The sequence below is a fragment of the Zootermopsis nevadensis genome, unplaced genomic scaffold (assembly GCF_977971745.1).
Source record: "Zootermopsis nevadensis isolate Lab colony 2312 unplaced genomic scaffold, Znev_1.0 Znev_ptg000012l, whole genome shotgun sequence".
In the NCBI taxonomy this organism is placed as follows: Eukaryota; Metazoa; Arthropoda; class Insecta; order Blattodea; family Termopsidae; genus Zootermopsis; species Zootermopsis nevadensis.
In genome coordinates this window covers 2,532,837-2,560,312 of record NW_028259144.1, presented here as the reverse complement: position 1 = coordinate 2,560,312, position 27,476 = coordinate 2,532,837, and the positions used below count along the sequence as shown (strand labels likewise).

Here is a 27,476-nt window from a genome sequence, read left to right as displayed (position 1 = left end):
AGGCAAAGCATAGTTTAAAATTTCTGTAGATAATAATATCATATGCGCACTGCAGCGTTATATTATAGTATTATTCTAATGTCTTCTAAAACTTTCTGACAGACTAAACTTAGTAGTTGGCTTTAAAGGAACAAAGCTAAGCCATCTCGACAAAAAGATAGTCCTTTTTCTTTCCTCAACAACTGCAGTCTTCTAGCAATTCCAGACCACGGCAGTCCGTCCATTATTTATGTGGCGTGAACTCTGTTCCGGATTTATTTCAAATTGCTGAAATTTATGACATTTGGGAATTGAAAAAAAAAACACACACAAGATGTCTGTCTGGTACTCATAAATTCACAAAGAACAAGCTGCTATTCAGTTTGCACGCGCAGAATTTTTAAAATCACACAGATCGGTTCTTCTCCGTCATTTTCGTGGTCTACAGGTTTTTCTTATCCTTCGTGGAAAGTAACTCGAGGAATAATATAATAATATAATAATAGCTTCTGCCTAACCAACTGTCATCTCTTGCTTCGACTCTCAAGAGGTATGTTTCCAAGCAGTATTCAGTCTTCCCATCATATCCACACATATTTCACTATTTTAACGATAATATCAAATAAATAAATCAAGTAGCTCCTCGGTGTGTTATGGCCTAACATATCCGCTCTTTCATTCTTCATGAACTAGTACATCGGCGTTCCTAAATTTCGGGGACTACCGTCTCCTCGCAACGTGATCTTATCATGGGGCCGGAGACGATGGCTGATCAGTGTGTGGGAAAAACTTGGCAAAGCAAAGAGGTTAGGTTAGCTCAGGTGGTCGAAAGCGTCTTGCTGGAGACTGGTGGCAAAAACCGCATCAAAGAACCCCGGTCTAAGAGTTCCGCAGCGTACAGTAATGTGGCGTAACAGTAAGTGTCGGCATGAAGAGACAAGAGAGGGATAAGCTGGAACTCAATCCTTCTTGAGTATACACAAAATTATCCTCATTCTACAGAACACGAAGGTTCATAACATCCCACAAATCTTCTCCTTTTTGAGCTAAATAAATCCAGTCAACATCATCATACATAGTTTATCTATGATCTGTTTTAATATTATCCTACCGTCTACGCTAAGATCTCCAAGGTGGTATCTTCCCTGTAGGTTTTCGAACCAAAACGTTCTACGAATCTTTTCCCTGCAAACACCATCGTATTTGATTTTATCATACCTCCATACTACGCACTTTTATCACCAGTCTCCTATCACTTCCTCTCTCTTTTAGGTACAAATATCCTACTCAGTTCACAAACAATTAGTCTGTGCTCTTTCTTTCAGAAGGGATAGAAGAATAGATAAAAATGGGGCGAACAAAGAATAAAACAAAGGAAAACACAAGGATTGCAGAAGTAATGAATAGAGTAACAAACATAGAAAATGACGGAGAAAAGACAGAATAAAGAAAGAAGGGAATACGAAAAAAGATGTTGCTGAATGGATCAGATCCTCTGAAACGTCAGTCAATATGTATCAGACTACGCCGCGGAAGTCTTCATAACACTCGCCGTGAGAACCTCAGTCAATTATTTATATTGCCACTTACTTCATGACTAGGAAACCTTGTATTACGTTACGTTCTGCTGTGTCAGATGTGTGCAGACGCATCCCCTAGCTAGAACGGAAGGAAGATCAAGATGTTGAGAAGGGAGGAAACCTGAAGACGGTGTTCCGGTAACCACCGCCATGTTGTCATGTTTACCGGCATGATAAAAAGGTGTATGTATTTTATGAAATACGTAGTCACCAAAGGACGAGGCGTGGAGGTAAAGAACCACTCATTTACTATCTCGGCACAAGATGAAGACGGGACACTTTTCCTCAGAAAAAATGCACAGGCCATGTCATATTCACTTACTGAATCACGTATTTGGCTACTGCCATGGTCCTTGAACAATCAATAATTATTTAACAGATCACGAAATGTCTTTATCCGTATTAACCCTGAAGGTTCATTACCGCATTTACAAAATGCCTCAAAATAGGATACTTCAATCGAATACACGTGTCCACAAACTGCTTCTCTGAAATACGTAAAAAAAAAAATTTCATCCCACAAATTCAGAGGGCGCGTAGTGTTTCCCTGAGGTTTTCAAAACAAAGACAAGGCTTGAATTAAACTGGGTAACCATATATACCACATGTTTCAACATTTAAAAACTCTGCATCTTGCTTACAGAGTGTTTTTTTTATGTATTTCGTATGATTCTCAGAATAACACAGATTATTTTTAAATCAGCATTAACTAATTAATCGAAGTGATTGAACTGGTTGAATAATAGCCAACACAGCGCAGAATCAGTGAAGTGATTGGAGTTCTGTGTTGTTCGATTTTCGGCTGGGATATAAAAGCGGCTGGAACGTGAAGCTGATCATTCAGTTTCATCTAACGTCGAGATTAAGAATATATATAGAGATATATGAAGTCATCGCATAGAGCTTAGATTGGGTGGATGGGGGGGGGGGAGGCTTGTTTTTATCGTCAAAGCAAGCCAGAGATGCGCCAGCTATTTTTTTTTATACCTGTGAACTATTCCACTCTGCCGCTGTACGGAGGGGCACCATCCCAGCCTCACGCCACTGAACAATACTAAAGGAAAGTGAAAGTTGTGTATTTTTGATAATTCCTATTTTCTATGCTCTTCTAAGATCATTTCCTTGTACCTGGGACTCTTGTGTGCTACGGTTGGGCTTACGAAACAATAATCGTGGTGTTTAAAGCATAAATGGTGTAAGTGTTTGTAAGTTTGCCCGAGGTTGGCCTTCTGGGTAGTAACACCGTGTAGGTCATTTTGAAATGATCGCCTAACCCACTAATTACCTAATAAAACAATCATGCCAATTAATAGTATGGTATGATCTGCATTCTTTACGGACAGTGAGTGGGTTGCCGTCGTTAATCAATTTCGTCTTCCTGTTATGGAAACTACACGGAGGCAAATCCAGGAATAAAACAGTACACAACCGATTCCTTCCAGATTATTTCTAATTAACCAGTCGTAATTATCCTCCCAATCGACATTCATAAACAATGCAATTTATAAATAAATGTTTCAAAAAAATGTTCCATTTTGTTACTTAGTACCTTTTAGATTTATTACCCAGTTTTCCGGACCAAAGTGAGCAGAAAAGAGAGAACCATTCAGGTCCTCCGGGCCGTGCCGATAGACAGCATCACCTTTCTGTCAGATGAAGTCATTGTCGACATCAATAAGCTATCCCCTCCAACCCGATGCACTGCTAGGGTCCTTAGACCCCAAAACAGGAGAAATACATAAAATACAAACACACACACACAGTTCTTACACCGTTGCCAAATACTGACAAATTCGTAACGCCTTGAAGAAGGCAGTGTGAGATAACTGATGTCTGATACAATCAGACTACAAACTCTGAACCTTATTACAATCGTTCAGAACACAAATGAATTTTTTTAATTAATAAAATGAACAGATAACATATAACAAAGTGTGTCTTTCAGAGGTCCCTGCTGCCTCCATCATCTGGGCGATGATAAAGTCAGTGTCGTTTAAAATGCATATATCTGATATAGCATAAAATATTAATTGTGCGAATAGTAAAATATGCTAGTGAGACAAAGACATAGCTTTACACTAAGTAGAACATTTTTAAGCCCATAAAGTTAACAACTCCGTAAAGACAAATGCTAGACAACGACTTTCGATTTTGTGCAGACGGGTCGTGATATGCATTGTTCAAGACGTATGTAGTAAGCGTGGCGTCTTTCGTCATTCAGATGAAGTGCTTCGGAGAAGACCTATGGTGCACTGCAGTTCTTTGTAAGGATCAATCAAGGGTAAGCAGAACTGCCGAAATTCAGACATAAAAAGACCCAGGACCTTTGTATCTCAACAAAACCAACATGGGTTTTACTTTGCAACCTGGTCCCATTCAAAGCATTCCTGTTTATGCCTGGTGCTACGAGGCCGTTTGTAGAGGGCAGGGTGGCAGTGTGTGTTCAAAACACCCCAAATATCAGTGACGACGTGATGAAGTAAAGTCCCTGTACTTGTTTAAGCACTACGTCATGAAGACGTAAGGGAAATTGAAGGCGAAATTTCAAGCCTTGACGTGAGCTACCAGCTTCTAGCCTCTGCCGCTGGTCGCTTTGGCCCTAAAGAAAGTATCAGTTGTATAGGAGGCTGGTCAGACCTCAGTGCCAGCATGATCATTGTGTAAAATAATAGGACGTATGCCCTGATGATAGAGGCAGCAAGAACCTCTGAATCATCCGGAAACTTCTACCAGATCACGCGGCGCAACATCAAATATTATAATCGTGGCGAATTATATCGCTTTGAAGGACCACATTTCTTTCAGGATGTGAAAAATGGCGGTCAGATGATTGTCGTTTTACTGATCTGGTGTACTACAACATCCCCCATCAAAGGCAGGCCCATAAACCTGGAAGCAAGATAATTTAAATAAGCGACTGATCTCTCACACTGGGGAAGAAAATTAATAGAAGGCGTTTGAGAAGAATACCCAAGAGAATATTTGGGCCTGAAAGAGACAGGAAAGAGAAGAATACGATACAATCTGTACTCTTCGCAAAACTAATAGAGTTGTTACTCGCGGGCATCTGCCCCTTCTCCACTTATTTCGTATTACATTTAAAGCTGTAAAAAAAACATTGTTCACAAGAAGAGAAATTCACGATACAGCGAAAGTAATTTCGTAACTTGGGGTTGGTAGCTAATCACTGATAAGCCTCACGGCTCCTCAATTAACAGAGTTCCTAACCTCCAGACCAGTATCTCCAAGGCCAGCCAACACCTGCACTCCACCGCTCGCTGAATTCCTGCGATATTTAAAATCATTTACCTCTTGTCCCACGCCTTTTATTTTATTTTTCAATTTCTCATTCTTTCTTTCCTTCTCGTATTTACTTTTTATGCGAAAAATGACTTTCAAACACGACACTCAGTCAAAGACGCTGTCGTCTGGATTGTAACGCCATTTAATCTGGCAGAACTTTACCGATGTTTCAGAGGTCCTCGTTGGCTCCATCATCAACTGAACATCCGAAACATTTTGTTTCCTTTTAACTGCATTTCCTTCATCTCCACAAATTCCTAAGTGTCAGGTGTGTAACTTTAATCATTTTCTTTCAACTACCGAAGACACTCTGACAGATGGTTTACTCCCAGGGAATCAGAAATAAAGAGACGCTAATCGCATACTTGTCAGAAACAGATAATTTATAATGTAAAAACACGTTTCAAAATGGAGACATTAGTCCCTGAAATTCTGCTGGATATATCAGTCAATAAGGCAGCAACTTGTCACCTCGCCGACCTATGTTCAAGGCGGAAATTAACTTTTCTTTAGTCAGAATGCTTGAATACTTACTAAAAGTAAACGAGAAACGAAATGTTGCCGTACGCAAAGACAATATAACGCTACACGGAAATCGCGAATTGTCAGAGGTCTGTGAACCACTCGTTTATTGTACAGACATAAATATTCCAAGCCTTAGGTCTCACAGTAGCGTCTACCATAAACTGCAGCCCATCCATCGTTCACTCGAGAGAAGTTTTGAAACAAAGCCTAGCAGAAGCCAGGGTTCAAACCCTGAACCTTCTAATTGAGAAAATTTTACTACATTCCGGGTGATCAGTTATGTAATTTGAAACTTTACTTTCACACCTGGAACTATCCACATGTAAATGTGTTCAAGCGATATTGTAAAAAAAGTGGGGTGGGGGGGGTGGGGGGGGTGGGGGGGGGAGTAACACTCATTCGTCATTTGTCAACCCTTCATCACGTGTTATGAAGACAAACATGGCGGCAATCTTCAGTCGCTTACATCTTACCAGAATGTTTCAACCATCTATTACCCAGTCATAAATCTGCCACACGTCTGAACATTTGAAGCTCATTATTCAGTACAACATGGAGCTATGTAGCCTCACGTGACATTCGGAATACAATCAGAAACAACTCAGGAAGTCGGGTTCCTGTCTACATCTTTCAATGTCTAGTGGTTTAAAGTCCCAGGCAATTGGCATTGCGGTCAAGCTGACATCACCCTGTTTGGCGGTCTGCATCGGGGGCCTTCAAAGATCTTCCAAAGACTTAACGCCACACTCACTCTATTACAAACTTTCGGGCTAAGAGGTTTTTTAATGAGAGCGGTTTATTCAAACTTCGTGGCAATTTGAGGAAATTTCAAATTATCACGGCGACGAGTATGAAGATGGCTCTGTCTTCTGGGATGTTGCGTCGTGCAGTCTGGTAGAGACTGACCGACGTTTCTAGAGGTGCTTATTCACTCCATCGTGAGGGTAACATTCAGTGCTTAAGAAGAAGGTTTATTTGAATGTGGATGCATTTGATTGTGGAGGTCAGTTGAGGTTAGTGATGCGCATATTTAGTTAATTTTGTTTACTTTGGGTTAGTTGGGTCTTTAGGTGGTGTTAGTGTCGCCCATAATTGTTTGTTACACAATTCCCATCGACGTTTCTTAAAGTTCGACGCGTTTGTGTCAAAAGACTGAGGAATACCAAGAGATACCTGCAGCCTCCCAAACAGGTAAAGGGATTCCTAACCACTCTTTTTCACAGACATGTGTCACAATTCTCCTAACTCATGTCGAAACGGCGAAACTAGAGAAAAATTCACAGCCGCTAGCAAAGACTGTGGCGTAGCGCATTTCAATCACCAGTTTTGCTCTACTGTAACAGAGCTCCAAGTCACATCCCACAGAATGGGTTAAATACCTTGCTGCCAGGGAAGTCTGCCCCATCCCCACTGTATTTAAATTATGGCGCAATAAATACATCTAAAACTTTTGGAGATTTTGTTCCGGGACTTCAGTCGCTAAAGCGATCGTAAATCATCCTCCATACCGCACCGGTTAACTCTGAAAGCATTGTAACGTAGCGGAATGAAATGTTAGTTCTGTGAAATGCCCCTTTGTCGGTATTGAACCTGCTGGTATTTCCCTAAATACTTATTATATTCAGTAATTCTCCAATTAAAATACGTATATCTTAACACGTATGAGCCGGGATAGCTCAGTCAGTATAGTGACTAGCTACGGGCTCGACGACCGGGGTTCGATCCCCGACGGGGGCAGAGGATTTTTTCCTCTAGCCTCTGGGGCCCACCCAGCCTCCTCTACAATAGGTACCGGGGTCCTTTCCCTGGGGTAAAGCCGGCCGGGGCGTGATGCTGACCACTCACCCCCATCTAGTGCCGAGGTCAAGGAAGAGAGGAGCTATACCTCCACTCCCCCCAAGCGCCTACATGGCGTATAGTGGGACAAACTTTACTTTACTTATATCTTAACACGTGGTTTTATAAAAAAAAATCATTAAAATTAAATAAGACGTATCACGAAATTAAACATACCCCTGAACCGTCATGTACGTTTATAAGCGTTCGGGTTATGGATTTCATGCAAAGAATGAACAGAATTACTTACTCATTTTCATAATAAAGATTGGGGTCGCTTCCCCTCGCATTCCCCACAAGCCTTCCGACGCGTAACGCAAACCTCCAGTAAATTCCTAGATTCATTAAAATCTCATTACAACTCCCCCAAACGGCAAAAGACGTTTTGTGAATCACAGACAAGAACTTCAAATCTGCTTTCAATGAAGGCTTAACGTTCCTTATGAGTCAGGCGCGATAATGAACCTTATTAGGTATGGCCATAAGGCACTTTGGGGGTGAGAGCCGTGTTGGCTTCACTTTAACAATGGCTTTGTGCAACAAAAACGAGATTTTTACAGCATGACTCGTGGATGATGAGCAGGGGTGTCAATATTACAGCCACGTTTAGCACATTAATTTATAAAAAAAATAATAATAATTTGGTACCGTACTGCAATGGCGAATTAAAAATGCCATATTGTTCAAACGTAAAATGACCTCCAGCGTATTTGAGAGCAGTGGCGTATCAGAATCGTTCAGTTGTTACGACTCTGGAGCGTAGCGAGGATCTCTTTAAGACGTGAGATGCCGCTTACAGAAAATACGCAACCTCCAAGGTCACAAAATGAAACAAAAGACGCTGTAAAAATGAAGAAATACCGAGAGCACGGTTTACAGCGGATTCACATTTCTTTGTTTTCAGTGCTGCCAATCACGAACTTGCACAAAGTGATTAGAACGAAAGTATGACGAGAAGGCCGCAGTTGCTCCTGAATGAATCAGTTCTGTTCTCTTAATTATTTCAATCCATGGCTGAAAGAGGGCAGAATATATTTCCCTTGAGTAAAACTGTCAAACATAAACAATTATAATTAAAGTTAAAAGTATGAGACATTTATCTAAGCGAAATATGTCGCATGGAAAGTAAGTTACTAGGTAAGGCTGTGCGTTAACATTCCTTTAATTACTTACAATAAATTCATAAATAGTTATACAGAAGACACTAACACACAAGAAAGACAAGTTGTTTCGCCGACATTTTGCGAATGTTTAAATTTACACAATTAAGCATAAAATATCACAGTCATTAAAAAAGCGTGTTTATTACATGCGTGCATATAAATGTTAACTGTGTTAGATTTGCAGCTTTTACGGAGACCAAATGCGAAGAGCTCTTCTACGGTGACCTGCAGCATAAGAACAGAGGAGAAGACAGTGATGGACTGGACACGTGGCACGCGCGACAACTCAAAGAATTCAGTCTGTCAGTACCAGAAAATCGCGTCAGACTTTCATTTGTAAGACATCCGACTCGAATCCCGACCGGGTACTGGCTTATTTGAGCGATGTTTTCTCGATTTTCTTCAGTACTCCCTATGAATACTGGGCAGTACCTCGGCCGTTTCCTTCCAGATTCCTCCCGCTTTAATAGTAAGCCTGTCTCATTCTGTGCTGCATAAGCTTAGAAGTTGTTACAGCGTTGTAAATCAGAACAGACAAACACAAGTCGTGGGGAGACGTGTTTGTGGTAGCGGTAATTGGATTGAGCTGGCGCACAGACTACACCTCAGAGGCTAGAACTGGAAAGGCGGATCATTTCATTAGCAATGTTCGATTTGCCAAGCTTTGCCTTCGCGCCCCCTATACACTATCATCACATGGTGCATTACTTATATTACATAACTGCCGAGATTTCACATTCTGTCCCATTACTATGTTTGGCATTGTCAGTGGAACTTATATTTTTAATTGGCCACGTCAGATGAAGGGAACAATCATCTCTTGTCCTGCACAGCAAATTTTCTAATTGCAGTTCATCGCTGTACCAAAACAAACAATGAATAGGATCTCTATCCATTTTAAGATTCATTCTACACTTACATTTCACATCAAAATCATCAACACAAATAGTGTATTCAGTAGTCATATCTTAAAAGTATTAGAACTACATAGGATTAATAATCATTGTGATTTCTTCCAGATTCACGACACAGAACAAACATTTAATGCACAAATAGACATTTCTTTGTGTTAATTGCGAAGTGTAGGCTACATACTTTGTTATGAGCGTGCAAAAAAAAAATGCTAATGTCCACAGACATATAAAATATTCTTAAATAAATCTTTGGTAATATCGATTTAATTTACAGTTCCTTCCATGAAACTCTCCTATCTTCAGCCGTTCAGGTCAACTTGGAGTGTGGAATATGGTTTGGAAACGGATATCCGTATCTTTTGGAACAAGAAATTAGTAGTTTACCAGCAAATATCATTATACTGCGTGTGAGAGTCCATCACCTAAAAAGGTTAAAAATGTTCCATGTATGTTTCAGCCCCACGTCCTCGGCATCGTCACACATCAAGTCGGCGTACAAATCAGATCCCAGACGAATCCTCAAACTTTTAAAATTCATCCGACAAATCTAATCGGACTTACAGCTCTTTGAGTCTTTGGTCGTATCTGACTCTTAGCTTCGTTTGGGATCCAACCATGAAGGCCGCAAAGCATCTCCATGCACCCATCAGACAACAGCGATCAGATATTCAGACAACGGAGTTTCTTCGGAGGAACTCGAGAAGTGAACTGGAACGAGTCTGGTCTGATGGCAGGTTCTCCACCGACTGCACCGTTTTCATCAGCGTCTTCCGGTTCTTGTGGTGGGGTTCTGGGAGGCGAAGCAGATATGGGAGAACCTCCCATCAGTGTCTTCAAACACAGGTTTTGCTCCTTTATCCTCGACCTGACCAGAAACTCCAGCGCGAACAAGTGTTCGTCTACTGCTTCAGGAACACATTCGCGCATGAAGCCTGCTAGTCGCATAAGATACTCGACGTTGTGACCACTAGGTCCACTGCATTCTACTATCTGACTTGCGATATCTGTCAGAGGAGCATCGCCGAGCCATAGCTTGTTTGAGGGAGATGCGACGTAAAACACAGCGGGAAATGACGTGGTTAGGGGACCGGTGTCGGCGTCTGCAAGGTACGACGACTTCCCCGGGAAGAACGTGGTGAGCTGAACGCGGTAGCCGCCCAATTTGCATTCCCTTCTGTCCAGATAGGGCAGAGCCGCTTCGCCACGGACCTCGAAGGCTCGCCCCCAAACTATGCTCTGTAACAAAAGCACGTGTCAACTGGTTCTGATAACACACTGTAGTTCTAATTCGGAGTCAGCTCAACAAATGTCCTGATACTTTCATTGTTTTGTATAGAACTTAATTCGTCTTCTGTGGTACGTAAATTAGTGAGTGTTTTATGATTCTTATAATTAGGTGGTTATGAGAGATTTGAGGTTCTCACGACTGTTATTTCATGCATATGCTAAACTCTGACGACGTTGTGACAGAATTTCGAACCCAGAAACACGGAAGCCCACCGAAGAATTACAATACAATGAATATTGCAAAGAACTGTGCTACTTTTCTACCATGATAACAGGCCCATACTTTACTTTGCGAAGCTTCAAATCAGGGTACAAAGTACGTAAATACGTAACAGACAAGCGTTCGGTGATGACCATTTTTAAAATCACTGTCTGTATTCTGTGTGAAACCGTTGCCATGGTAATGGTGTTAAGAGATTTTCGGACATACATAACTACATGCATTTACTACTTCAGATATTCCTTTCATTCTTAACGGGCAATTTTTTTAGTTATTTTATAAGTTACATATCTGAGTGACCACAGTCAATAACCATGATATCATGAAACGTCAGTGTTCAAAACATGGTTGTCACTGATTTGGAAAAATACCTGGTATATAAGTCATTAATTACACAAAAAAATACCAGAAAAATCTTCGCCGAAATCAGTGTCACAGCGGAATAACAGCGACTTTCTAATGATGGCTTGTGAGAACGTGCGCGCGCGTCTATTCCAATATTTTAAGGTCATCATGCAAGGTTCTCAGAAAAAGGTCCTGACCTCGTGCGGAGGTCACGTGCACATGTTCCACTGTGGTTTACCACGCGGTCCGATGCACTCTGTTACCCTCACTTTAACAGGGGTGTACCAGCGTCTCCAAAAAGGTATTTCAACTCTCTTTATCTATAGTTTCGGAATCCGGATTCTTGTTCTGTGTGTTGGCCTTCACGGGTGTAAAACTTGGTTTCTCACATTAAGGGAAGAACACAGACTGACGGTGTTCGAGAACAGGGTGCTGATAGCAATATTCGGCAGAATGACGGATGAAATGACATGAGAGTGGATTAAACTACAAAATCGAGGAGCTTCACAATTTGAAATCCTTGCCTAACATTATTGGCTCGATTAAATCAAGGCGCACTGAATGAGTGAGAAGTATAGCATGTAAGGGCGAGATGATAAATCTGTGCACAATTTTAGTCGGAAAATCTTAAAGAAATAGACCACTTGGGAGACGTAAATGTAGATGGAAGAACAACACTGACTTTCACATTAAAGAAATAGCCTGGAACAGTTCAACTGACTCAACACAGATTACAGATGCTGGGTCTTGTGACGACGTTAATGAATCTTCGACTTTCATAAAAGGTGGGATCTTTTAATCAGTTGAGCGATTATCAGCTTCTCAAGAATGTCAATGAGACATAGAATTCGTGTTGATAGAGAAACAGTTTCAGTAATGCTAATAATTTGAACAAAATAATTTTATATTATTCAAAGCTCAGACTGCACGTGTCTTTTGGTACGAGTCAATTTCACTGCCTGAAGTTTATGAAATCCTTTAACTAAATTCTCAACATTCCATCCCGAATTAACTAACTTTGATTTCGGATGCTCTTTTTTGTCGATTAAAATCGATCGAGCAACAAATTATTTCTATGGACTGTGCTCAAAGGGGAAACTGACCCTTCACATCGAATAATTACAAGCTACGCAGACTTGTAGGCAGGGTCTGTGTGACCCTGTAATCTTGCAGCCACGCCGAGTAGATTAACAGCGAAATTCAATTTTCTGTCGCCGCAGAAAGCGTAACAAACAAACTACAGAAGGTGGAGTGTATCACGCCAATTCAATTGTGAATGTACGTGGCGATGTACACGGTTCGAATCGCAGAAAACGTTCAGATAATGACAGACTAAAAGGAACAGTGCAAGAAATACCACGAGAAAGAATTGAAGGAACGAAAAATTATGCGTCAACTAATTAAGTTTCGGTAAAATGGCGAATGGCGAGGGAAAATTCTAGGTGAAGAATGATTCATTTCTTGCAAGATACATGTTCATCCCACGCGTTTGTGTTTATTAATTTTATTTCGGGTTTATTTAACGACGCACGGACCACATAGTACCTGATGATTGGATTCATAGGAAATTTCTATGACGTACAATCGCCACCACAGATTAACAAGAATTGGTTGTAACTACTTACAAAAACAGATGACACAAAGTATGTGTGAAGTTTGCCACTTCCAAAACAGAAATGACATTTCAGCTTTGTTCAGTTTTATAGAACAAGAATATAATTTTAATTTTTGCACAACAGGAACAAAAATCTTAAAATAAAATGGAAATTCCTATTAAGGACAGGAACCTTATTTAACCAAATATAATATTTTGATAGAAAAAAACAGGCTTAAAATACTAGTATAAAAATGTAGAGAGGAAAATCACAATAAGATTAACCAGCCAGGGTAGCTGATACATGGACCAGGTTTGAAACTGATACGTTCCCTAATAAAAGTCAAATGATTTAACATGGTTTGAATATGACGGAATTTCATAGACGTGTTGACGTTTATAGAATGTTTAAAACTGATTAATAGCGAATTCGTTGTCTAGCCCTGTGAGGGAATGTGACGACATTTATTTTCGAAACAAATTGTTCACAAATGGAAACAAAGCAACGTCGTCAGGGGAACCACACACGGCTAGGAGCGTAACGAGAAAAGACAGGTGTAATTTCAGGAGAGTCGTAACTCGTGCGTCTCCATCTGTAGCAGACAGACACAGCTCAGTCCCGGACCGCAGCTCTTCTTCAGAAGCCACCAGTAGCCAAACTGGTCCAGAAATCCTCTGCCTTTCGATAAACCTGAACGTCCAATGCCGTGTTCACACAGGATCCATCTTAATATTAAGGCCCTTCATGCCGCGTGGTTTCTATATATGTTAGCGTAATTACCCGAAACCAGTCTTAATTAGAAATCAATATCGCTTGTTTCTAATTTAGAATTTCTATGTAGTCTCTTCGCCATAAGAGTTTTTAGTTTTGCCTAGGACAAACTACTTCCATTTTAATATTATCTTCCCAGCTAAGTATACTTCCCCTAAGTGGTCAATTCCCTTCCGGCTTTCCGACTACAATTTTGCAAGCATTTCCCACATTCCCCATGTCTGCTACATGATCCACCCATCTTAATGTTCACCCTAATATTTGAACACAAACATGAAACTCCCAACGAATCCCTAACATTCTCCAGCCTCTTGTCACCACATCCCATCTTTTCTCAAATATTCTCCTCAACGCTGTTATCAATATTCCTTAAACTATGTTCTTCCAAATTTAACATCCATACAACACAATATGAAAAATTATATATACTTCTTTTGAGACAGCATGAAAAAAAAAGACAAAGGATTCTGAACCTTATGGCAGAAGGCATTGGCGGAATTTAATATGCTCTTCAGTACTTCCTAAGACATTTTAAGTCTGCAGCGATAGTTAACTAATCTTTTTTAAGATATCTTCCTCTGAGTCGAGAATCAAAGCCAGGACCACGCCGAATGTCGAGCAGGAATTACAACCGCTGGACCGCGACGGTCTGTGGGAACTTTGCAGCCAAGTGTTCACGGAACCTTAAAACATGTGCCGCTCAGTCAGCGAACGTTCCCTTTCAGAACGTAACATCAAGCACGTACAGCACATCTGTTAACACACTCTCGTTCTTTAGTTTGACCTATTAATATCCGTCTTCAGGTGACACTATTAACACCAGGTTATGAAACTTCGAGAGTACGTGATACTCAAAGTGACATATAAAAACCAACTAAACTGAGTAACTGATTAAATAATCAAGTAACAAACTAATTCAGTGGTACTAGGTTTAGATTTAAAAGTTTATATTTTGTTGCCAAAGAAATTCTGAGCAGCTAAAGTTCAGTACACACCCCAGCAACCTATTTTCCTTCATTTTAATAATATATTTCCTTCTATGTCTACGTGTGTCTTATTCTTCTTATATACCTAAGGCAGAGGTGTGGGGCGCGGCCCCCTGGGGGGGGGCGTGTTTTTTGTATGAAAAACTTTTTTTAACGAAATATGGAGAAACATTTTTAAAATCCTTTGCTTGGTTGAGGCAGTTTAGTTGTCTTACAGTGCTGTAGTAGAATTCAGACTCATAGACCATCGGTGGTTTTAGGGAGTAAACTTCAATATAAGTCTACGTACAGTTAGGGACCCATCCCACTAAACCAGGTATGAAGCGTGTATTTTATTACAGTTTTTTTAAATTAAATGCATTGAATAATATATACTAAATTATAAAAAAATGTGCACTCATAACTAAATTTTATGAAAAATCTGTTTGCTTGCACTTGTTCTGGAAGGGGGGGGCTGAAATTTATTAAATGTTTTAAGGGGGGCGCAAGGTTTAAAATTTTGGGAACCTCTGACCTAAGGAAACTGAAGGTTCATTATAGTGTTCACAACAGCCTGCCATCTTCACACCCAATTTATCCTAAATAGCGAGTGGTTAGCATTCCTGTTTCGTACTCGGGAGATATATGGTTCATAGCGCAGTGACCGGCTATTATGAGTTGTTTTTTTTTTTGTGGTTTTCCAAAGTGACGCCAGAAAATTCTAAGATATTACCTTACATGAGGACACGGCCGCTTCTTTCTACATTCATTTAAATTCATTATTCATTAATCGCCACATCATGCGATGGTGTAGAGTCTTAGCTTACTAATAGCGTCGTTAAAGGAACTATTAAATAAATAATTAATTATCACTTTGGTTGATTAATACCATCAGGTTAAGAAGAAGTTAGTCGAACCACGCCGCGTTCTCAGCCTGTGTGGGTGGGTTCAGAGAGATACGATATTTAATTTCGAGAACACGCACTGTTGAGCGCCGACAATGGGCAGTTCTAAGCGAAAAGTCTCTCTCTCTCTCTCTCACTGTCAGCTACAATTACAGTGTCATGGAGGTTGAGACGGAGCGGAGTACACCGTCTATATTTCTCCGTTCCAAGGAGGTTGTTATTTCCTGGTTTAAAATACTGCAGACCTGTAACACGCGTACCTATAATCTGTGCAGTATGTCTACATATAATCCTATTCACACTGAAAATAATGGATTTCTTTGTCTTTTATAACGTGATACATCTCAATATTACATTTACTTCACTTCCGTTGTTTTAATACCCTATCTTCTTTCCCAGTCTACGTCAATTTCTGTATATTTCTACGTCTCTTCCAAATTTCGCAGTAGTCCATCAAATTACTTTGAACGTGTAGACTTGTCAGTAGATGCCAACGTTTGGGATAAACATCTTCAGAGCTGAAGATCTGTTTCTCCGAAACTCCGGAGGTCTCCACGGCGCCAGAAGAATATTATCAAGTGACTGTATGATGTGTCGACAGAAATGTAAATAATGTTGCAAGGTTCGAATTTCAATAGTTCTACTCGCCATCCTGACTAATTTACGGTTGTTTTCCTCAGTCTCTCCAGACGAGGCTGCAGATTACAAACACCGACCTTGAAAATGTCTAATCCACGTGCCGGTATGCGATCCTACTTGTGACACGACTGTTCCAAGGTAAAAGCTCAGGAGATAATGCAACTTAATCTCAAAGATTCTATATATAAATAACATCATTCATCTGAAGAGGCCCTTGTCCACCACAAAACATAATTATGTGTTTTACTCGAAGCGACAGTCTTCGTACACAGTTCGATGTTATGTCTGTAAGCACGTTTAAAGTCCAAATACTAACCTATTGCTTACTATAAACTGCTTTGTCAGACATTACAATACAGAATAATCGGGTCTATTCGCAAAATATGATTAGCGTCACCAAATGAAGGATTGGGTATGTACGAGTACGTGTAGAAAAATGAGGAATTCCTACAAAATTTTACTCTGAAAAAAAAAATCTTAGCACATGCTCTTATGAACACGATAATAAACATTCTGGTTACATAAAAGGCAGGGAATGTCTTAATCACCTGAGATATTATTAGATATTCAAGGACTTTGCTCCGTGTAGTTAGCAACGAATGTTAATTGTCCTCTGCTTCTTCTGACAACTTTGTCAATTAAAATTTTAAGCGTTCTTTACGATTTATCCATCGTTATTTCCCGTGTGAATATAATTTTTATTACAACTTCATTTCTTCATATCTACTTCTGGGTCGTTTAAAATCCTTTAATTACCCAAATCCAGCAGCCAATCTCGTTGCGTCACTAGCAACTCTAACACAAAAAATTGTTTGTTCCGCCAAGTTTACTTTCAATATTTCCTTAAACTTTCAGAAATACGCAACGACCTATATTAAAGAGACTTCGATTATCTTAATTTGGAATATAATTTTATAAATTTCTAAGCCTGGCCACAAAGCGCATACACGAACTGAAAAACCCTGACAACTTCAAATATTAGCTGTCAGCAACTGCACAAGTACGGGGCAAATAAATAAGTCAAATATATGACCAGAGCTATTAGGTAATAGGATTCGTCACAGATATCCCGTATAGGGTGTAACAAAATAATTGTATCCATATTTTGTCTCTTATGATCCACGAATGAAACTGTGGCGTTGACTGACAATTGACAAGCGTCCTTCCGCTCTGCTGAGCTGTGGCTGTGTGCCATACCGCACATCTTCTTCATTCACCTTGGTCCTGCGGAGGACCGCCCTCGACATTCCACGGGTGAAGGAAGACTCCACCCGTCCACACCGCCTGCACAAAGGTTATCAGCTTACGGACTTCACGGGTGGTTCATCGGAACACGGCCTATGAGATGCAACAGGCAATCCAATGTTTGCATTATGGGTATGAAGTCCGAAGTTTTAGAAGTGACATTCATGATGGACAGAATGAAATCACATATGCCATGCCCTTTTTCCTGTGCAGCCGCCAACAGAACAGGCTAAAATAATGACAAGATTATATAGACTAATCGTAATCAAAGACATGGGAGGAGAAGGACCCACGCCTCGGCAAATGTCTGATCGTCGTTCATCCCGCGGTAGATAATTCTTCTTTTTATAAGCGCGTAGCTCAGTTTGTGTTGTCATTACCCTCAAAGACACGTAAAGTGTCAGACAGACGTTATCAGTATTCGACACCCGATGGTGGAGGCAGGAAGGACCTCTGAAACGTTGGTAAACTTCTATCAGACTACACGGCGCTAAAACCCAGAAGACAGCCAACTTCCGAATTACGTAAATGCGGGGAACTTATCAGCCATGTGAGGAACTATGAACTTTAAAAAATAACTACTAACATACAAGAATTTGTCTGGAGGGACCGAAGAAAAACACGGATATCCAAAATTCTGTGCGCCAAAAACACATCTAACGAAAATAAAGGAATGCCAACCGCTCGCTGTTATAAAATTCATAAACGATTCTTATTTGTGTAGTGCAGGGGCTCTCAACCTTTTCAGTCTGGGGGCCACATTTCCCTTTCATCATCAACTCGACGAATGAAACATAATTCATTAAAATGTTGTTAAATTAGACATACTTTTCCAAACAGCTTCACATATTACTAAACAACCTTCCCTATTAAAACCAGTCATTAGCGAGTTATTTTACAGCTCCTGCTTAAGTAATCTTTGGAATTTTAATTATAATTTCTGTTGTTACGATTCCCATGGACCCCCCCCCCCCCCCCCCCCCCCCCCAGTGTTCATCACTCACTACGATGCGTCCTATTTCTTGATACAACGTTCTTAATTACGCTGTGAAAAAGGTTCCACGTAACTGTACACGCCTACTACAAAATGCTGACAATATTTATTTTTATTTTGTAGTGTTCTGTCTGAGGACAGGTCCATATGAACAGGATCCTTCCATCCTTTTCTCGGACTGGGACCTGTTCATATACGTTCTTGGCAGATGATCCAGAAGTGGTTTGCCATTGCCTTCTTCTGTGTGTGAATGGAGTAATTATTGGGATGCCACGGAGGAAAACTCCGTGTTGCCTAGACCACGGCCTTGCCCAACACAAGTTATAAATTCGGGCACCGCCGGGAATCGAACCCGAGACCCCAGGATTACAAGGCCAGAAGCATTTTTATTTTCTGATATCGGGAATATTTTCCACCATAAACAAGATATGGTATTACATAACACGTATGCAGGCCCACATCAGAGGACCGCGAGTTGAGAACCGCTGGTGTATGTCTATCATCCGTTCAATTTAGTTCAGTGACCCACCACCAGTCGTGATAAAGGATCACGCCAGCTTCAAAACGAACAGCGAAACCGCGTAATGACAGAGCAAGGGAATGAATGATAATGGCTGGACGGTTACTTGTGTCGAGGTCATTCAACGCCCGCTGTGATGATCAGAATTGTAGCCTAATCGAGGTGACAATGATTCAATGAGCTTCATGTCCTCTCCTGTCGCAGAGACTTTTGGTACGAACAAAAACGGCCGTAGGTCGTAAACTTTTCATACTTGTCTCGTATGACAAATTTACAGGTCAAAACTTACGTAAATGAAATCGGCGTGTTTTGAAACTATACATTGTGTTGATGTAGCACAAGGATTTAAACGTATTGAGAATGGATGAGACGGTAATGAATTTGGCACATATTTAACTATTCGGTTAAAAATAATCCTTCAGGTAAAGAAGCAGGTCTCATAGACTGATTGAGCCCAAAACAACTGAAACGGCCATTACCACAGTTTGAGAAACAGCCTTCAATTTCCTGTCATCTGTTAATAACAAGCGATTGTTGTTAAACATTGCTACTCGTTAGCCATGTTTTGATAGCGATTAACATTCAAACAACCTCATTCCATTGTTGACGACCCGTTCTAAAAATACACGCCACTTACTGTTCGTGCCTGACCTATATTAGGAAAACGGTTACATGGATCGTCGATGTTGGTTGGAAATATTTCTGCTTCTTAGTAGCATAAACAGTGTTAGAAGCCACGAGAAACGACCTACTTAATAGTGTTCGTTCACTGACCTACAAAGGTTGCTACTACGATTCAATTCTGTACGAACATCTGTTTCTAATTGTTTAACGAAGCATTCCGGAACATCGATCAGAATAATCAGACGTAAGTTTCAAGTTTACCATTCGCTGAACTTTATAAAAAGTGTATTTGTTTAAATCTTGTCAGTCTAATCACAATAAAATTCCTATTAAATATTAAAATATTACTATAATTAACATTTAAATATTTAAAATATATTAAATGATGTTCTCATCGAAATGTTCGATTTACATTAGATCATCACTTTTTTTACACGACATGTTTCAGTTCTAAAAGAACTATCTTCAGGTGTATAAAATTATATAAACTTAAATGTAATTTCTTAAATGCAACTTTGATGATGATCTACTGTAAATCGAACATTTCGATGAGAACATCATTTAATATATTTTAAATATTTAAATGTTAATTATAGTAATATTTTAATATTTAATAGGAATTTTATTGTGATTAGACTGACAAGATTTAAACAAATATATATTTATCACAATATGACGCAACTTTATCATCTCATTTATAAAAAGTGGTTATTTGCTCCAAATTGAACCAAACGCGATCCTCTGAAACGTCGCTCATTATCTACGACACTATAAACCACAAAATATTTCGTGCTCGTCGCCGTGAGAACCTCAGAGTTGACGAACCTAAGCAAATGTTTTCTTTTTGTTGTGTCTTGAAACTTAAAATTAAAGTAACAATTGTTATACTTGCCTCCTTATCTTCAATCAGTGTTGCCACACGACCAGGCTGTAAAACCAAAAAAGATTAATGATAAGTTATCAGAGCATATGTCGTTTTATTGTTAAGACCAGGTCCTTGTGTACGTAGACGCAGCTTCTGAGCTGATCAGGCATTTACCACGTGGCGACCGCTCAAAACATACGCACAGCATGTCGGGAAAACTGAGAGCCACTGAGTGAGAACTGCACAGGGGAACAATGATTTACGTAGCAATAAAACAAAGCATATTGTGATGATGATCACTGATTTAGCTAATCAGGAGAGATTATTGTCCTTTTAAGATGGCAGATCAGAATCTCGAGGGGGAAACAATATATAAAGGAATAAACGAGGAAAGTTTGAGATCAGAAAATACAAGAAATGACAATTAAAGAAACAAAGAAAACAAATAAGGATAAAACTTAAAGAGACAGACACAAGTCAATGTTTTAATATATATAATATAGCTCAGTCAGTATAGTGACTAGCTACGGGCTGGACGGCCGGGGTTCGATCCCCGACGGGGGCAGAGGATTTTTCCTCTAGCCTCTGCGTCCAGACCGGCTCTGGGGCCCACCCAGCCTCCTCTACAATGGGTACCGGGGTCCTTTCCCGGGGGTAAAGCCGGCCGGGGCGTGATGCTGACCACTCACCCCCATCTAGTGCCGAGGTCAAGGAAGAGAGGAGCTATACCTCCACTCACCCCAAACGCCTACATGGCGTATAGTGGGACAAACTTTACTTTACTACTTGTTAATGGTAACTGAAATAGCTTTCAGGGTGATGAAACTTAGGATATTAGAGGCGAAAAATGTAGTGGCGTGGGAGATGTAAGAAATACATACAAATTCTGGTCGCAAAATTTGAAAGGCTACAAATGAAAAATTGTGAGGTGTGTGTGTGTGTACATGGAAGGATAATATTAATATATATCAGTATCTTAAATAAATTTTGTGCGAGGCTGCAAAATGGATTAATATGGCTCAGGACATGTTGAAGTGGTAATGAACCTTCGGGTTCCGTAAAAGGCGAGGATTTTGGAACTAGCTGAGCGACTACTGGCTTCTAAAGAAAGACCATGCTCCAAGGAGTTTTTCGTGTACATAACACGAAGGCATATACGAGGGAAAGCAAAATTGTTTAACGTGCCCCAATATGAAAACTTGCATGTACTATACAGTTGCATCTCTCGAGTCGGAGGTAAGACAATTATCTGCATCGCATTTGCGAGTAACTGTGAGACATGTGGACGTACGCCTAGTGCAATAGTGCCAAGGCCGCTGTCTGCTCTGTCGTTTACAGAACAAAGCCTCAGGACAGTGATTCAAAAAGTTGAAACTCCTACAAGAATAGAAACCTGCATGCAATATTCTGCATCTCGGGTACTGCACTTCAAGAAAAAAGGTACACGTCACACCGCACAAGACAAATGCCACGTTTACATCACCGAATAATTAATTTGTAACATTTAAATGTACCGTAGTCCAAGTTCGGACGCAATTCAACTTTCCCCCTTTCGTCTAAATAGCATTTAAGAATTCAGTCCGTACCGCAAAGAAAACACAACCCTTCGCCATTACAAAGATGAACTCGTTAATGCTGCCTGAATAAATAATCGATGTTTACTGCAGGGCTACTGATTATGGCTCATATAATTACCATAAAATTATTACACCTGGTCTTTAAAGTTTCAAATAAATCGAGAGCTTTAAAACAACAATAATTAAATGATGTAATACTGACGACTTTATCTCCGGGAAATAAAGTATGGAGTGTGAAGCCAACCACCCACAACCATCTAGTTTTAGGTAACAGTAAGATGGCAATAATAACACAGAAAGAGATTAAAGTGTCAGTATAATGACAACCAATCATCTATTTCACTTCCTCTCAACATATTTCTCTACCATCTACCTTAATGTTATCCTTCCATACATATCTATGTCATTCAAGTGATCTCTTTACTTTAGGGCTCACAACTGAAGGTTTGTTTGTTCAGTCACGCATAAAACAATAAAAATAAATATATCGCGTGACGTATAATTACATTCATACGTGTCTCTAAATGCCCACTCATATACTCCAATTTTTCTTCGAGGTCCAAAGTACAAAGTCCTTGTCTGTCTGATACAGAAACGAAGACTCTGAACTGAAAACCTACACGCTAAAAATATAAACATTTAAAACTTTGACAACAATTTTCGGAAGGTCGCATGTGGTCCCCTACTTGTCTAGCCTCTGTTTCTTAAAATTTCAAAAAACAAAATGAATAAGGAAGTGAACCAGGTTTTTCTACGAAACGATCAGTAAAACAGGTCTATTTATTATTCCTGCTTCCGAAATTAAAGGACTCTTTGCATCAAAATAAGTGGAAAGTAGGTCATTATACGAGTATCTGCGTCATAGCGTTCTAAATTTTTCGAGAACAGAACACAGCCGGTAAGTTTACTAGCTTCTTGAACGATCTCAGAATTCGTACTAACAGTCTGATGTAAGAGACGTTCCTGGGCTTTTGGGGGGAAAAGGGGGGGGTGTTTGCTCAGGACCACTGTGATGGCAGACGTCTCATTAGCGGTGTTCCACTTAAGGATACCAGTGCCAGAGAGAAATAATTGACAAATAACTAAACGGATATACGGACGGATGGATGGATGGAAAGAAACGTGAATTATTAGAAGGATAGTAAGACAAACAGATAGTTCACAGACAGATACATAGCTAATTGACTGATTAACAGATAACTTATAGATACACAGATACATAGATATCGAATCCCTGGATGGATGTGAGAAAACAGGCAGATGTTGGAAATATGAAATTCATACAGAATTCCTTTGGGAAAAATCTCTTGTAAAACGATAAATCCAACCCTTTACATAAAACAACCTTCGAGTTCTTGCAATTGACGGAGACACCATTCCTCCTTCTCAGCATAGGTTAAAAGACAGACAGACAGACAAACAGAAAGAACAGTAAATGATCAATTAGTAGTTACGAGCAAGGCGGAAATTACGTAATTGGAACTCCCCTCATTCGGCCAAATTTGTCTTCATGATATGACCTTTCCGTAATGATCTCCTTCCATGTAACAGAAATTCTGTGCTAACGCTCAGCAAATGCTTACGAAACTTGACAGGAAAGAGTTCATAAAAATCTCTTGTATTTGGAAAGAAACGCTGTTATGGCCACATTCACATAACAGCATGAAAATAATCAAAAACGGCTGAAAAGATTTTCATTAAATCTGATTATAGGAATTTTACCAGAACGCGTGAAAACATTCCGATTTTGGTTAACATCGAAAGACAATGACGAGTATTTTACATGAAGACCTGAATGCTTTTTTTTTGAGCTCCTAAGTGACTGCGAGAGAAAAATCTCTTTTTTACCATGGATACTATTATTATATTGCTTAAAATTCTAAGATCAAGTTCTGAGAAATACAACAGAACTGTTGCGTAATGCGTACATATCCTAACTTATCCTATGGATTCAGCATCGTTATATGCAAGGATCAAAATGGATGATAAAAATTACGAAAGACGTTCAGCTCAGACGACAAATTTCTTGTTTGTCATTTGCATTTTCCTTCCAAATCCTTCCCTATTCATAATTCATAACAATAGTCTCATATAATCCCGTTAGATGACATAACGTCGTTAAATTTGCAACCAATGTCAAAGCCATAAATCTATTTTTAGTTGTTACATCGGACAGACAGAAATGGCGAAGCTAATATGCAAATGTTTGTTACGAACGCGCCTAAAAGAATCAGATAAGAAAACAGGAAATGATGTAATAAAGAAACAAGGAATGAACAACGAACTGTATGATAAGGAAGGAAATAAAGAGCAAAGATTTCTGTAAATCCCTCGACACTGAGGTAACAGCTTAATTTAAAACAGACCGCAACATCTGGTCTTCCGAAAACGTATCAGACTTGCAAAACGGTAACAGCTACCCCAGATTTGCCACTATTTCCATGACAATGAAAATACGTAAGCAACTACACACATAAATAAAGGCATCGAGAATGAGATGTTTGTTTGTTTGTTTCGTATCAACACATCGCTCTGACGTGTACGTTCTGTCTGGAGGTTAAGGAAGCATACGCCTACTCATAACACTTCTTACGTAAGAAACAGGAATGTTTTATGCCGCTGAGATGTATGATGAATTTTAAATAATCTGATTTGAATGAAGAAATTATTTCCCGCTGAATGAAAAGACGTCTATTTGCGTTAGAGGTGTACACTCCACCTCAATATGAATGCACACACGTGTCAGGCCCGGCATGTAACCTTGGGTAAAGTGCCAACAGTGTTCAGTGTTTGACCAAAAAGTTTTGCTTTTCGTTTGTCGACGACGCACGTTGTTGCTATGGACACAGCTCCGAACTTGGCGCGTTCCGGCCTTGTGTCAGAAGTGATAAACACGTCAATTTTAAAGATAAGTCCACGAGGAGCGAAATCCTTTTAATTGATTTGTTTTAGTCATTTATTAAAAGGAAAAGGAATTATTATTAAATATGACACAATTCACACAAGGGGTTGTGAGCTGTCAAGGCCCGGACATTCGTCCTTGTCTGTGGCGACTTAACACGTCAGGTGGATAAAACAGCCTTCTGTACAACTGCACTACATTTGGTGATATCTGAGATTCTCAAGGGGACGAATATGGAGACGAATGTCGTCTTCTGACGCGCAGAAAAGGACCCTGTGTGTGTGTGTGTGTGTGTGTGTGTGTGTGTGTATGTATATATATATATATATATATATATATAAATAAATTTCGAATTTTTTTTATTCTTTTACATTCCACAAAAAGAATTCTACAGATAGCTGCATGTCCTGAACACAGCACACAACCAATCAGAACTATATATTAAGCGTTGGTACCGTTTTAGTACACAAGAAATTTTGCGAAAATAATGAAAACACCAGCCAGGATTCAAATGGAATCCGACTTTGACACATTACCGTTGTGTCCACCCGCCAGGTGAAGGGGAATCAAACTGACGCCCGTGGCGCTTTGTTAAGGTAACGGGACAGGACGCCAGGTACCGACCCCGGGTAGCCGAAAATTCAACTTCTCACGTTATACTCGTTCTGTACAATATTTTGCACAAAACAAAAAAAAAATGACTGATGTCTGTAAATGTGTTCGCTTCACATTGTAATTTAAACAAAACTGAGTACTGGATATTTACATTACAAATGTCCACACAAATTCTATTTTCATCCGTATCTGTCTGAGTGAAGTTTAAAATAAACTTTATCATTTCATACATAAAACAAGTTAGGAAATGTAAGCCACTCTCAAGTTACGTGAATCATAATCATGGTGCAGTATATTTTTTTTTTCCCGGAATGCTTTTGCCAGAATTTTTTATGTTATAAAAAACAAAACATTTATGATAAGTATGGATAGTAAATAAATAAATTCCTATTTCAAAACCACGAAATCGAACACAGTAAATAGACCGAGTAGCTAAGCGAACTGAAAAGTCAGCATTGCAGGATGCAATCCTAAGTCTAGACAACCAAGTTCACAGCCTCAAAACCTAGATTAATTCCAATGTCATCCTCTCACGCTGTTCCAAATCGTCGCTTTTCAAGAGGTTTCCCCACAAAAATTCTGTATGAGTTTCTTGATTCCAGCATTCCATCTACACCTCTGACCAACCTTTATCTACGTGTGTTTATTATTTATTCTAATAATACTAGATGATTTGTACAAATCATAAAATCCTTTAAGTCATTACTTTTAAGTTTACTTATCTTCTGTCCTCAAATATTGATTTTTACACACATCTAATGTATTGCTTTCTTTCAAGTTCAGAAGCCACGTTCAGGAACCATGTAAGGTAACAAAGTAACATTATTATTTAAACACACCAATATTTATAAACTTCAAGTTTGAATAGCTTACGTTAGGAATATCTGGAAAAAAAATTATAAATTATTTATATATGTACCTTATTTTCAGTTCCTCTGTGCGTTGTATTTCCTTGCCAGAATTTTCTTGAAAACCCGCGAACGTATCCAGTAACTGACTTGTCAAATTCAAAGCCAGGATTCCAGCATAAAGATCCATAACCAAATATCCAGAGCCCGGAAGTGGAGGACACACTAGATTCTTCCTGTTCTTGTTCCATGCCGATTATGTTCTCGTTCTTCGGTCAGTAAACTGGACCACGAGGAAACGACACGCACAAACAGCTTAGAGGAATGAACTAAGCTAAGCTAAGAATACAACATCGAACCGAGCCGTGTGTTCTGTGAACACTTCTCACGCATCTGTTGGCAAGCACAGCGAAGGACCGAGCACTGTTACTATAAAGAAAACGTAAAACCGAATCATGACTCTTACGTGGTATTGTCACTTCCAACTTGCAGCCTCTTTGACGGAACAAATGAGTCGCTCCCGAACGCGGTGAGGACAAAGGAGATTTCTCTTCCAGCAGACGACGTGTGAGTCCAGCCAACAACAGCGCGGCGCGGGAAATAGAGCTTGAATGTGACTGGCTGACGTCAGGCTCAGCTGAGAGCAGTCAATGACAACTCAGCTGATGTAACACACACCGACGATTTCTAGCCTACTCAACGTCAACAAACGGGTGTCCCTAGACGTGGTATTATGCGTGACGCAGAGCAAAGCCGCGTGACGTATTAGGGCGTAATGAAATAATTCTTTATTCAGATTTCAATATTTTCACCAGGGATTATATTTATATTACATATTTATTTATGTTGTTCTCAGTGTATAACTCACAATGCTATGACTGCTAATATTATAGGCTAAACAATGCTTGCGATCGCCTTCAAATATAGATTCTGTACTTACGACATAGAAATCTGATTTAAAACATTTCACACAAACTCGAAAGACTTTTTTGGAAACCGACAAAACAATAAGAATTTAAAAAAATCTTGTGTTTAACTTCATGGCTTGTTTACTGAGTTCAACAATACAAGAAATTTACGTGTTCCGTTTTAAATTCGTCAGTACATTTTTGTGTATGAATATTCTTCTAATTGACGACATACATTTACGTTTCGCTAGGTTAGCAACATCCAAAATGATAACACGGTAAAACATAAATTGAAAAATGGGGCGTACATTTTCAATGCGTGAACAATCGACACCATATTAAATTTATGTA

General features: G+C 39.6%; 1 protein-coding gene and 1 long non-coding RNA gene across 3 annotated transcripts in view; both read right to left on the bottom strand.

The window, feature by feature from the left end:
- LOC110838333 (uncharacterized) overlaps nt 1-27,476 on the bottom strand; it is a 147,601-nt gene that overhangs the window by 12,107 nt on the left and 108,018 nt on the right. The window lies entirely within an intron of this gene.
- On the bottom strand, nt 8,362-26,837 carry LOC110838332 (putative glutathione-specific gamma-glutamylcyclotransferase 2). Of its 2 annotated transcripts, XM_022081440.2 has the most exons (3): nt 26,289-26,834; nt 20,303-20,338; nt 8,362-10,536 (listed from the first exon to the last, which is right to left on the bottom strand). In XM_022081440.2, the coding sequence occupies exons 1-3, from the start codon at nt 26,466-26,468 to the stop codon at nt 9,961-9,963; spliced, it is 792 nt and encodes a 263-aa protein (XP_021937132.2). In that variant the 5' UTR covers nt 26,469-26,834; the 3' UTR covers nt 8,362-9,960. The 2 variants fall into 2 exon arrangements, with proteins under 2 accessions (XP_021937132.2, XP_087203700.1); XM_087347574.1 differs by lacking the exon at nt 20,303-20,338 and having other exon boundaries at nt 26,289-26,837.